This window comes from Paramacrobiotus metropolitanus, unplaced genomic scaffold (genome assembly GCF_019649055.1).
Source record: "Paramacrobiotus metropolitanus isolate TYO unplaced genomic scaffold, Prichtersi_v1.0 Parri_scaffold0000016, whole genome shotgun sequence".
NCBI classification, from domain to species: domain Eukaryota; kingdom Metazoa; phylum Tardigrada; class Eutardigrada; order Parachela; family Macrobiotidae; genus Paramacrobiotus; species Paramacrobiotus metropolitanus.
In genome coordinates this window covers 447,501-459,580 of record NW_026570236.1, presented here as the reverse complement: position 1 = coordinate 459,580, position 12,080 = coordinate 447,501, and the positions used below count along the sequence as shown (strand labels likewise).

At 41.4% G+C, this 12,080-nt stretch overlaps 1 protein-coding gene across 1 annotated transcript; it reads right to left on the bottom strand.

Moving 5' to 3' along the window:
• Positions 1-641: 641 nt before the first annotated feature.
• On the bottom strand, positions 642-11,935 carry LOC129585143 (multidrug resistance-associated protein 1-like). Its single transcript, XM_055477724.1, has 29 exons — positions 11,448-11,935; positions 10,892-11,068; positions 9,870-10,001; positions 9,448-9,591; positions 9,220-9,342; positions 9,073-9,134; positions 8,821-8,961; positions 7,666-7,881; positions 7,393-7,570; positions 6,613-6,867; positions 6,425-6,556; positions 6,153-6,368; positions 4,956-5,190; positions 4,563-4,876; positions 4,458-4,501; positions 4,284-4,338; positions 4,158-4,223; positions 3,386-3,965; positions 3,078-3,319; positions 2,821-2,889; positions 2,545-2,744; positions 2,295-2,433; positions 2,126-2,227; positions 1,866-2,012; positions 1,636-1,794; positions 1,394-1,560; positions 1,213-1,327; positions 1,067-1,146; positions 642-1,003 (listed from the first exon to the last, which is right to left on the bottom strand). Exons 1-29 carry the CDS (start codon positions 11,475-11,477, stop codon positions 892-894), a joined length of 4,632 nt encoding a protein of 1,543 aa, XP_055333699.1. The 5' UTR covers positions 11,478-11,935; the 3' UTR covers positions 642-891.
• Positions 11,936-12,080: the final 145 nt, after the last annotated feature.

Below are 12,080 nucleotides of genomic sequence, written 5' to 3'. Positions count from 1 at the left end.
TAGCAACATTTGTGCGGAATTATGCCTTGTAGCAAGCGGTTGGCTTATTGTTGTAAGATTGTAAAAAAATTTTCCTGCTCTTATTGTTCAAAAAAGATCCACTTTTGCCGCGACGTGACACCCAGCGGCGACATGACTAACGTTAGATGCATTCTTCGGGTGAAGGGTATTGTGGTGTTTACAACAAGAAGACGGTATAAAATTCACTGAAAAAGTATGCGAAAGCCAGCACACAATTGTACACCATGAAATTTCAAGAACTTCACATAAAAAATTTAAAACCGTAAAACAAAATTCTTTAGGCTGACTTTGTTGCAAAAAGTACAGATAAATTTTCTAATCATTTAAAATACCGAAATTATGTATGGCAGAATTTATATTCCACAACATGTCAGAGATAAAGTGAACTGAGCAGTCCTTAATGCTACGCCAGAAATTTGGGTTTTAACGTTTCTTTTGTTCACATTTTGCTCATCATAATTAATGACAGATGTGATTCCGCACAATCTTGTGGTCGATCGCATATTGAGCAAACTTCTAGCTTCCAGAATTGGTCCTGACATGATACATCGATTTTTAAATGTACAGTATTCGTTTAAATGTTTTCTTTTCGTTCTAATACTTCACCAAATGCCGAATCACTCGCCATTATCAGAGGCATTCATACTGTAATTTATGAAAGAAGTAAAAAAAATGAGAAGTAATATCATGTGTGTCCAGAATTGGTCCTGACATGATACATCGATTTTTAAATGTACAGTATTCGTTTAAATGTTTTCTTTTCGTTCTAATACTTCACCAAATGCCGAATCACTCGCCATTATCAGAGGCATTCATACTGTAATTTATGAAAGAAGTAAAAAAAATGAGAAGTAATATCATGTGTGTCGATCAGTGTTGTCCAGCATCTTTGGCCAATTTATAAAACAAACTGTTAGGGTTTTCTAAAAGTTTTGCAGGCGTATCGAATTCTTTGATCCTTCCAGCATCCATTACTATCACACTATAGAAACAATCAATAACTAATAACTATAAGCGAGCTAATTTCTTCAGAAAATAATTATACCGTGTCGCATCCATAATCGTATTCAAACGATGCGCAATTGTAATAACTGTACATTCCTCAAATTCCCGACGAATAACTTCCTACACAATAAGAAAGTAGTTCCATCGTTTTACAACTTCTGAAAATTTGATTCTTTTTGCGCTGACCTGAACAAAATTATCGGTTTCGAAGTCAATAGCCGCTGTCGCTTCATCCAGAATGAGGATTTTTGACCGTCGAAGCAAAGCACGAGCGAGGCATAGTAGCTGCCGTTGTCCCACGCTATAAAACCGGAAAAACATCAAAGAAAAATCCTTTATCAATTCCATCTTTTCTTTTCCCGCGCACCTCAAATTTCCACCGTTTTCTGTGACTTTGAAAAACAGTCCGCTCTGTGAAGCTTGAAAAAACGGCTTCAAACGCGACTGCTCCAGCGCTTTCCAAATCTGCTCCTCGCTGCTCTGATTAAATGGATCGAGATTCATCCGCAAAGTCCCGCTGAACAGCACCGACTCCTATTATTGCAGACAACAATTTTAGCGCAACCGCGCATGGAACAGCATGTTTTCCAAGTCAGCAAATTAATTTACTTGTGGAATAATGGTAATACGCGAGCGCAAATCATGCAGTCCAATTGTGGATATATCGGTGCCGTTAATATAGATGGCTCCTCCTGCCGGCTCAATCATACGCAGCAGCGCTAAGGTCATGGTACTCTTCCCGGATCCCGTACGGCCCACGATGCCAATCTGAACGCCCAAACACACTAAACAGTATTATCTGTAAAAGACACCAGCATTTAAGAAAATTTGGGATGTACCTTTTCTCCAGCGTTGATCGTGCAAGTGACCCCGTCCAGCACCAGCTCTAGTCCTTCGCGATAACGAGTTTGGTAATTTGCAAAGGCAATATTCCCACTGTACGGCCATCTTGATGGCATACGATTATTGGGCACAACGGTCGGAGCCTGGATGAAAAAAACCAGCAGGTTATTGCATATTGATCAAACATCCCTTGAATAACGTTTTAGTTATTTTCAAAGCAATTCAAATTTTTGCTGATAATGTTTCGCCGTTGTACCTCAGTCGGCGTATTAGAGTATTCGTGTAGCCTCTCCACAGAAAGCAGTGCATTTTGCAAATCACACATATTTTGCGCCCACCAGGGAAATAGCAGCGCTAGCTAAAAAAAAGCAGTTATTACTGCACTGCACTGTTTGTTGCACGGTTTATTACGGCACTCAGCATACGGAAATGGCTCCAATTAATCCCAGACCGACAAACGCCGGCGTGTTACTGTATCCCCAGTTATCCCGTCCATACACGGCAAAAATGCCAGCCAAAAACGTTTGGGTATTGCATAACAGCATCAGGACCAGCATCATCCAACTGCAGAAAAAATTTTCATTATTAAAAGTAAAAATATTCACTGTCGAAAAATTTCGTTCGTTATTTCCGATATATTGCTGATGATGAGTATAACGTAGTAAAAAGTCTTACTGAACCGATGCATTACTGCAGTGGGCAACAGCGGTGACATGGTCGATTTTTCGGCGATTCTCCAGTATGAACCGATCACTTTGCCGCATGGCCGCGATAACCGAACTTCCGGCCATGGATTCCTGCAAACTGGAGATCAACGGGGATCGCGACAGGACATCTAGCCGTTTTAATTGTAAGGCCGTGGACGTGTAATAGACCTGCCGACACAAAATACAACAAAGCGTTAAGTACTTATGTATAAAGCAGACAAAATAGTATTGGTTTCGCGCTAACCTTCACGCAGTATGCCACAGTGAAGAGCGCAATGGCATATATGGTAAGATATGGGAACACAATGAGAACCTGCCAGAGAACCATACAATTATCAACGCCTTCACGGTACGGGCGTCGATGAACAACTATACATAATGTATTAAAGACAAAAACAGATTACAAAATCAAAAATTAAGATTGATTTGATTAATTTTAAAGAAAAATACAGAATAATAACCCACAGATCACAAACAACACAACATTTATTTTGCATTTACCAAAAGGGCAAAGACAATGGCCTGAAAGAAGGCGTTCATCACAAAGCGCAACTGGATCGGTATGGCACTGTCAATGGTATCGATATCCTTGCTGAAGCGATTAACAATGCGTCCCAGCGGTGTGGTATCGAAATACGACATCGGTGCGCGCATCAGTCGTGTCAACATGGAATTATGCATAGAACGTCCGGCTCGAATGAGAGCGGCAGAGATACCGTACAATCCCATCACGGCGAAAATCACTACAAAATTAAGGAATACCTTATTTAAGAGATCTCGTTCAAGAGTTCGGTAAATCCGTTTCTTACGCTGTATGAAAGCAATAAGAGCATAGATCCCCACTTCGTAATTTGTCGCTTCCCAATCAAAGGACCCATCCGATTTGGTGGTGTTGGTCTGCGTCCATGTGGCCACCCACATGTTAGAGTAGAGAAATAACGCATTGGCCGCCGTGTATCCGAAGAACATGAGAAAGGTCATGGAAAATGTCATCTCTTTGGTTAAATGCCAGTACGTTGACCAGGGAATGCCGCCGGTGGACGATTGCTCCGTGGCGATCAGCCTACCTTCGTCGACGGTCTTCTGCTTCGATTTGGAACCAGTGGCCGGGTCTTCCATAGTATGCGTGATGTTGCCGTCCGGTACATTGCGCAGCGATGCTTTCTGCAGTTGACGGAGTTCTTCGTCGTGGCGCATCGGTTTTTGTTCGCGCACCGATGACGCGCGATTGCGATATGGCGTAATGTCCTCTTGGTCATCTTCGTCATCAAGGGAAGGTTCTTCTTCCACTTGGCTTTTTTCTATATTGCACTGCCGGAGGAAATCACTGAAGCGTTCGTCGTTATCAATCAATTCAGCGTACGAGCCCATTTCCGAAATACGCCCTTGCTTTAAATAAAAGCCAGAAACAATTTAGAATCAACTGCTACCAAATCACATTCCCTAACCAGCATAAATTATTGTAAAAGGTAATATCAGACTTAATTGATACTGAGTGTTGTCAACGTTCACTGTGCATACAACGAAACGAAGAAAGTTACCGTAAGTAACTGTGATGAGACTGCAAAATATTGGCTTTACCTCCAAATACGCAATGGTATCGCATTCCGGCAACCAGTTGATGGCATTCGTAACGAAAATTCGCGTCTAACAGATACACCTTTCAGATAGCTAAATTTCGATTTGCGGACAAAACAAGCAAATTACTTTGTCTTTCAGAAGTCCTTCCGGTCCAATGACATTCTCGAAAAGATGTCGGCCCCTGCAAAGAGGATGTCAAACCAACGTATCTTTCTGCAGGCTTCTTAGTTTTATCATGCCTGCCATGCACAGTTAGTGTATGCATTTATGTCAAATCAAAACATAGCCTGCATTACTTACACATGCGCATCCACAGCGCTTAGAGGATCGTCCAAAAAATAAAGCTGCAATTTAGTACAGGCTTTAATTTTATACACTATTTAATTGTCCCAAATTTCACCTTACATCACAGTCAGAATAAACAGCACGCGCCAGTGTCACCCGCAGTTTCTGTCCGCCGCTGAGATTGATACCCTTTTCGCCGATCTCCGTTTGATCACCAGACGGCAGCACCTCCAAATCCGGCTTGAGTGCGCAGCACTCCAACACTCTGTCATACTTTTCGGCATCAAAGGGTCTTCCAAAGAGGATATTATCCCGCATGGTCATGTTCTGGTTCCAGGCTTGCTGGGTGACGTAGGCAACGGAGCCCCGGATGGTGACCTTTCCGGAAATACGCTCCATCAAGCCCAGACAGGCGGCCAGAAACGATGACTTTCCTTTTGTCCAAATGAATCATTTTCATGATTACCGTATTTTACGCTGTACGCAAAAACATACAGAAGAATCTTCGCTTACCACTGCCAACGGCTCCCACCACGGCGAACAGTTCCCCGTGTTTAATATCGATGTTCAGACTTTTAAGCGTCAGTCCTGGACCCGCAGCGCTGCGACTATTCCACGAGAAATTTCCCCCCACGATCATTATCATCGAGCTGTGCGGGCTAGACGGTCTGGAAGTACGGTCCACGCTGTCGGGGTCAAGTTCGCGCGCCAGGAAGAAATCCCGTAAGCGATTACAAGCTATTTTTGCCTGCAGAAAAATGGCATTTACTACCGTAATCCGCAAAGAAAGCTATCAATAAAAACTGACGTTAACGTAGCTATCATAATGTTTCCACAGAAAACACCATTTTACGCACGTACCTACTGCGTATCCGCCTTTACATTTAACGCACCTATCCGTTGCAACCGTTCGGTTCGTAACTGACATCAAAATTACGAAATTTAACGAGTTCAGTTTTACCCGTAAACTCGAGCCCAGAATGACTATTCTGTGGTGTTTTGAAGAATCGTGTCAATAAAGTACAATGGACTTCAAAATTTTGTTACACTCACAAAACGCGCGCAACCAGCTATTTACCTGTACTCAATCAGCCAAATTCCGGGCTGGCAAACACTTTGCCTCACGCATTGCAACCATCACCAATATCTCAAACGAAGAGAAAAAATTTTTAATTTTGATACCAAGTTAGCTTTATGGGATCTGGCGGAAAATCGAGCATCTAGGTTTCTCGTAGACAAAGCATAGCATTTGAATCCACGGTTTGGTTTCAGTTTTCACACAGAAAACGTATGCTCGAGAAACTTTAGATGCGTCTTTCTCGATAAAAAAACTAACTATCAAACGTTGGCGCAAACAGCAAGTGTTCAATTACGCGTTTCCAGTTTATTGGTCATTTGGCATTTATTTCTATTCGTGGGGTCCCGGAATGTAACAAAAATTGTATGTGATAAAAAGAATAGCACTCTGCTGTGATGTCGGTATTAACGTTAACTATTCCCAAAATTCTGAAAGTTCGTATTTTTAATGAAATTCTGCTAAATTTAAATGGCTGAACAAGTTACAGAAATCCAGCAAAAATAAACTACCGAAAAAAAATATAAGAGGCCTGATAGTGCTGCGTTCGGACATTCGGGTGCAAAGTCAAAGTCCATGCGCTCGGTTTGTACAATGTACAGCCGTTTCGCCTATTATAAATCTTAAGCACTGACCTGAACGAGCAAAGTGGTGCCGATGGGCAACAAATACAAGGAATATCGCAGGCTGAACAGGAGTAACAGCGTAACGAAGCCGATTTTAGGTGTTAAGCGGTAGCCCGATACGTAGACATATGTAGCAAAGGTCGTCAGGGACGCCAGCGGTGAGGCCACCAAAATAAGGGCGTGGTTGATTGTCGTCAGGTAACCGGCTTTTGTCAGCGACGTCAACTGCAATTGGAAAAGCATGTACTGAACATCCCTCATAAATTCCGCCGACGTTTTACCTCCTCTTCCCGAGCTCGCAAGATCTGATCCTGAAACTGCGTTTCCCAGGCATACATCTTCAGAACTTTAATTCCATCGAAGATCTCGTTAATGCGGCGTATACGTATATCTTTCTGCCTGACAGCGGATCCCTGTTCGCATTCAACTTTTTATCAATTCTGTTAATACCCTCAAGCCCAAAAAATACCTCCAGTTTTCTGGCTTTGACCACCAGGCTAAAGTTGAATAAGACGATGAAAAACAATGTGAAAAAGCCGGCCAAGGAAGCCGCTCCGACATACTGCCACAGGATGTACATTATCATGACGGCGGTTATCGGCGTCACGCAGACATAATGGTAATAGTAGAGGAAGTCGGAGATGCGCTGTGTGTCGGCTGTTAACATGTTGCAAGCGTCCCCGACACGGTACTGCCGTTTGGAAGAATTAGCCAGAAATAGCGCCTATAAATTCAGTTATTAGTGCGAAATACCAGCAAATCGTCTGATCATTGGCCAGGTTAGCTTCACAAAAACTTCGTGACAAAATTCAATTCCAATGAGAACAGAAAATATCGTTGTAGAACATCATTCATGAATTACTAAAAAGCAAACAAACGTTTACAAATACTCGTACACTACTGTTGCGTTGTTACATTTTTATATGGCGATACATTCCGATTCTCACGTCCCCACTTATAGCCGTTGTACTACGAAATCACACACTACCAGCTTGTTTGTTCACTTTTTGAACCTGTAATAAGGCTTTGGTGCTGTTCGGTTGCATATCTTTGATCTTTCCATAGTTTTTAGGAAAAGCCGTATGTGTAAATTCGGTAAGTACCGTATTTATGAACTGGCGTGTTTATAATATTTATTAAATAAGTATCAAAATATCTGTATATGTATTAATTAATATTCATTTAACAAAAGCTCATAGCGACCGCCCAGGACTTTAGTATTATAATATTAATAATATTAATAGTGTACCTTTCGATAGATCATTGCGGACAGAGCTGAGCGAAGCCGCATACCGCAGCGGCTCGTAGAAATGTTCATCATCCCGAAACAGATGCTCTGTATAGCGCACATCAAGAACAAGATGGTCGCCAGTACATAACCTTTCCACGACCATATGGAAGGAGTGGCCGTAAATTGGATAAGCTGACTGATAATCAAAACAACAGATTTCAGTCGCACAATTAGTCCGAACATGTGCTGCCGAATTAATTTACGGAAGACTGTTTAAGACTAGTGGTTTACCCGACTATTATTGGAATGATAACCATAGCGGCATCGTGACCAATTTTAAATAATGCCGATCTCCAGAAAAGCGGCCAGGATGTTTTGTAAAGGGCGGACACCAGCGACGGAATTTTGGTGCGACTGCTGGAGGATTTATCCGGCTTATCCTGAGGACGGTTACCGCTGGCGCTGCCAATGAGGCTGCTGACTTCCGAGGGTACATCACTGAAGTACCTGCCCAGTGCGACAAACGGGATGCTCATTAAATGTTTCTTTTGCATATTATCAAGGTCAGCAAAAAATTGTGCAGATCAAGTGACGTTTACTTAGGTTGTCATTCTAACATTAAGCCAATTCTGAGCGCTGCCAGTTGCGATGTATACTACACTCTAAAAGGCATTTCGCTACACTTTCGGTTACCTACCTATGGTGTCCAGCTGTTAGGTATGTTAAAAAAGCGCACTGAAATTTGGTACGTATGCAAGTATTCATGCCTTCATTCGCTGTTGAGTTACAAGAATTTTTCTCAGTTTTTGGCGCATATCTCTAATATCACTACAATCTATGTATTTCCGTGGCACTTTTGGAATCTACTTTATCCACACGCAAAAGAAAAAAGACTTGCTCGAAATATTCTTCCCTTTTGAAATCATTGTTGTGGGACTGACTGTTTAGCTCGCAATCAGTCCTTCTTAGGTCACAGTCGAAACCGCCGCCGTAACCGGCGGACAAGAAGGAAGGAACACTATTTCGTAGCTCACTATCTACATAACAAGAAACTTCTCTCCTCTTTTCTAACATTAGCACGTTTCCGAAAAATATATGATAGCATTACGAAAAGCGCGATTACGGTACTCAAAACGGCCTTGTATTTGATACGTTTTTCGGCTGATGCGGTGACAAACAATACCTATCCGCGCAAAGATAAATACCAGCCGTAGGCGGTATCATAACCACCATTGCCCTATGTTGATGTAATGGTCAATAAACAGTCTTCTTTTAAAAATGAGCTGATGATCTAGGAAGTTTTTCTGAAGATTTTTTTGGTAGATCTGCAGCTATAATAATTCATGGCCGGCAAAATGATGTTTCCGGTTCGGAAGCCCTATAAGCAGCTTCGCAGCGTAAATAACTTCCCGATGATGACATACTAAACGCAAACGTTTCACGCACATTTCGTCTCCGGTTGCCGCAGTGATTTCTTTGCGCCACGCCTTGGTCAGCTCATTGTCCAGATACTCGGTGCGCTCTTCCGGTAACAAATCCCAAATATCCTCTTTTAACAATTGCCGTTTCCATGCCGTTCTCATTAGCCTGTCAACATAAACTACTCACGAAGTATTTCGTAACAAGACATAACGAAAACGCCAGTTAGCTTAATGCAGTGCATTAAAGCGATGTATGCCCGACGAGTGGATGACGTACGCGGTAATCCAGTGAGAGGCCCCTTTGTTCAGGAACGAAGCGCTTTGTTCAGGAGACGGATTCTGATAATCACAGAATTCTACATTTCATAGTTCTACTCGAAATTTAGTGCAATATATATAATATTAACACCAATTTAATGTGCACCTTGGTCCAGTTCTCGAATCTTTCCGGATAATTGTCGGCCAGTGCAGATAAAATAAGCTGAACAATGACAATCGGGAAGAATACTTCGTAGGTAAACAGCCCGAAAACATCATCCCGGCTTTGCTGTTGAAAAGAAAATTTGTATACAACCATACAACGTGTAAGGGCTATAAAATTATAATTTGCTTAATTTGAGATTATAGCTTCTCAAGAATGTGATTGCCGCACCGGTAGCTTTCCAGATACACGCAAAATTTTAGTCCGCAAAATAATGACGCTGGCAACGGATAAGAGAAACCAGAAGATAAAGAGGATGGCGTTGGAGATGCGTCCTTTGCGTCGATCGAGATCGATGTACACCATGGCCAACACCTTTACATGAGTAAAAAACATCAGTCCACAATTGGTAATGTTTGTATGTGTTAACGTAATTATGCGTATATGCCATGTAAAATGCATAAGTATTTATATACTATATACTGACAGAAATTTTATCAGGACACTCGTAAACCAATTACCTATCTGAGATTATCGAATTTCACTGATCAGCTTCATTTACTTATTAAAAACTGCTAATAATAATGTCTGTGAAATATCGATCGTGCAATGTGATTGTTTTTGTATATGCTGGACTTCCAAAATTAACTTACAAAGGTAAAAACTTGCACGAGCGGCGATATAAGGTTGACTGCCGGCAGTGAATCCGTACCGAAGTGTACCATAACCTGGGCAGCATGACCGAGATCCATCAGCTCCAAGATGACCAGAATAATACATAGCCCCTGCAAACAAAATCTATTTTAACAAAAACAAATCTCCTGTTTCTCATAGTAGCTTTAAGTATATAACAAAATTGTTTTCAGAAAATTGTGGTAACATCAGGCACTGTGTTAATACTCGTATAATTATTATCGGTAGTCAAGCCAGCACCAGTATTTACCGGCTTTATGTGGGGATCAATCAAAAGTTCAAAGCTTTAAACTGTGCTCTTGATGATTTATGTCCATCTTGTGGTTGTAAATATGGCATGGAAAATGTAAGCAGTATTTATGATGAAAATCTATTGTCCTGGGGATTGTACTCTGTTAATGTCTGACTAACAGCCCTTCGGCTGGTAAACGGTGTGATAATTTCAGCAACAAGCACCGTCTGCGGCTTGAGACGCTCCAAGAAACTACCAAATAGACACCTGCATTGTTTCCTCTACAGAAACCTTTTCTTACAAATATCTAGCGCAGCTGCAGATATAAAGTACAAAACTTAGCACCAACTTATTTTGCTACCAAACTGTCGACGCTCTCGTTAAGAAAAGCTCCAAGAAATTGCACATAATATTTTGTGTACATAAAGGTGATATCGGAAACGACATGCAATACAAAAAAATAAAATAGCTGCTGAAGCTGAATGCTTGCACGAAATTAAATTTTCTTGAACTGTTAAGAGTATTACATAAATTAAAATACTTAAGTTCAAAGATCGCCATGAATGCAATTAGTAAGAATAAAAAACTTTGAAAATTCAAATGAGGCAAAATTATTTTTACAAAAAGTGAGTCATTTCCAAACTTCCAGCATGCTCAGCTATTTTGACCACAGAAACCCTTAACTATGTAATCACAAGGGTGCCACCAAAGCGATTAAAATCGAACGAAATGTTGCTTTTTTAGCCTCACCATTTTGGTTATCGTCATCTTTGTCCATCGTCCAAGTCGTGTATTGTCCGTCATAACCTTGTAGATTTCCACCGGTATGCACAGCCACAAAAACAGGCAGGACATAGCAATTAAACCCATCTGCTCGAAGCAGTTGGTGAAGTCCGGCTGCTCCACATACCACGCCAAAGTCCCGTTCTGCCGGAAGAAGACATAAATAATTTGCTGAATTACTGGCATTTAGGAGTACTGGCCCACTTTAGAGAAAAGACCTAGTACCAAATTATTTATATCTGTTAAAAATTTTACTTCCGGTCAGTTTAATGACAGGGAATTGTTGCGCATCCAGAACTGTTTTCCCATAAAATAGTTATATATTTATAATACCTGTACACCGCTTGCATAAACAATATTGTGTGCAAATCATTTGATTACATGAATGTTAACCAATGCAAATGAATTTAATCGTGAGCAAAAGTGAAAATGCGCCAGTGTTGCGCTTATATGAGGTTGGTACCATGTGCATGCCCTTTCCCTGAATAAGCAAACTATCGAGAACTATATGTAACTCACTTACCCAAAACGGGTCGCTGCAAATTCGAACCATTTTCTAAGGGAATTTGCTAATTCACAGGGAACGATTAGTTTAAACGGACTTGCAAATCATGATCGGCAGCATCATTCCATAACAAAATTATGACTTCGGCTTGTTCATTAGTGGCAAGATGCACCAACGAACAACACTCCGCTTGACCATATCGAAATATTATAATCCAAACTGGCTAGCATCCCGAATTTTATCGTTGGCATACGCCGATATCCGGCTTCTGACCGCCCTATTTCGATTTGGACCAGTTGTAAAATTGTAAAACTGCCAGCAGCGTTTCGTCACCTGCCAGACAATCAATTAGCGCGTCCGGACACTACTAAACCTGTTCGATGCCTGGATCGCTTAATCAGTTAATCTACAAATATTTTGCGGTTAGGTTCGTAATGTTGTGGAAAAGCGAAAATCGCAGCGAAAGGTCCTCTTTGATATCGAGAAAACTGCCCCTTGTTTTCAAATCCGGCATGTATCTGCATATGCATACAACGGCCCTTGACAACGTTTTACTCGGTTCGGAACCTTCTGTATTTCGCGAAGAACCGTGCATTCGGTGTAATACCTTGTGGCACTACCATTCACTCGGCGGTAGACAACCTTTCCCGA

Bases quoted from the DNA above. Each gene is read 5' to 3' on its own strand.
- LOC129585143 (XM_055477724.1), bottom strand. From the start codon at position 11,477: ATGGTTCGAATTTGCAGCGACCCGTTTTGG. The intron at 9,592-9,869 runs GTAAGTTAATTT...ACTCATGTAAAG, and splicing joins TCGTGCAAGTTTTTACCTTT to GTGTTGGCCATGGTGTACAT. The intron at 1,147-1,212 runs GTCAGCGCAAAA...CTTATTGTGTAG, and splicing joins AAACCGATAATTTTGTTCAG to GAAGTTATTCGTCGGGAATT.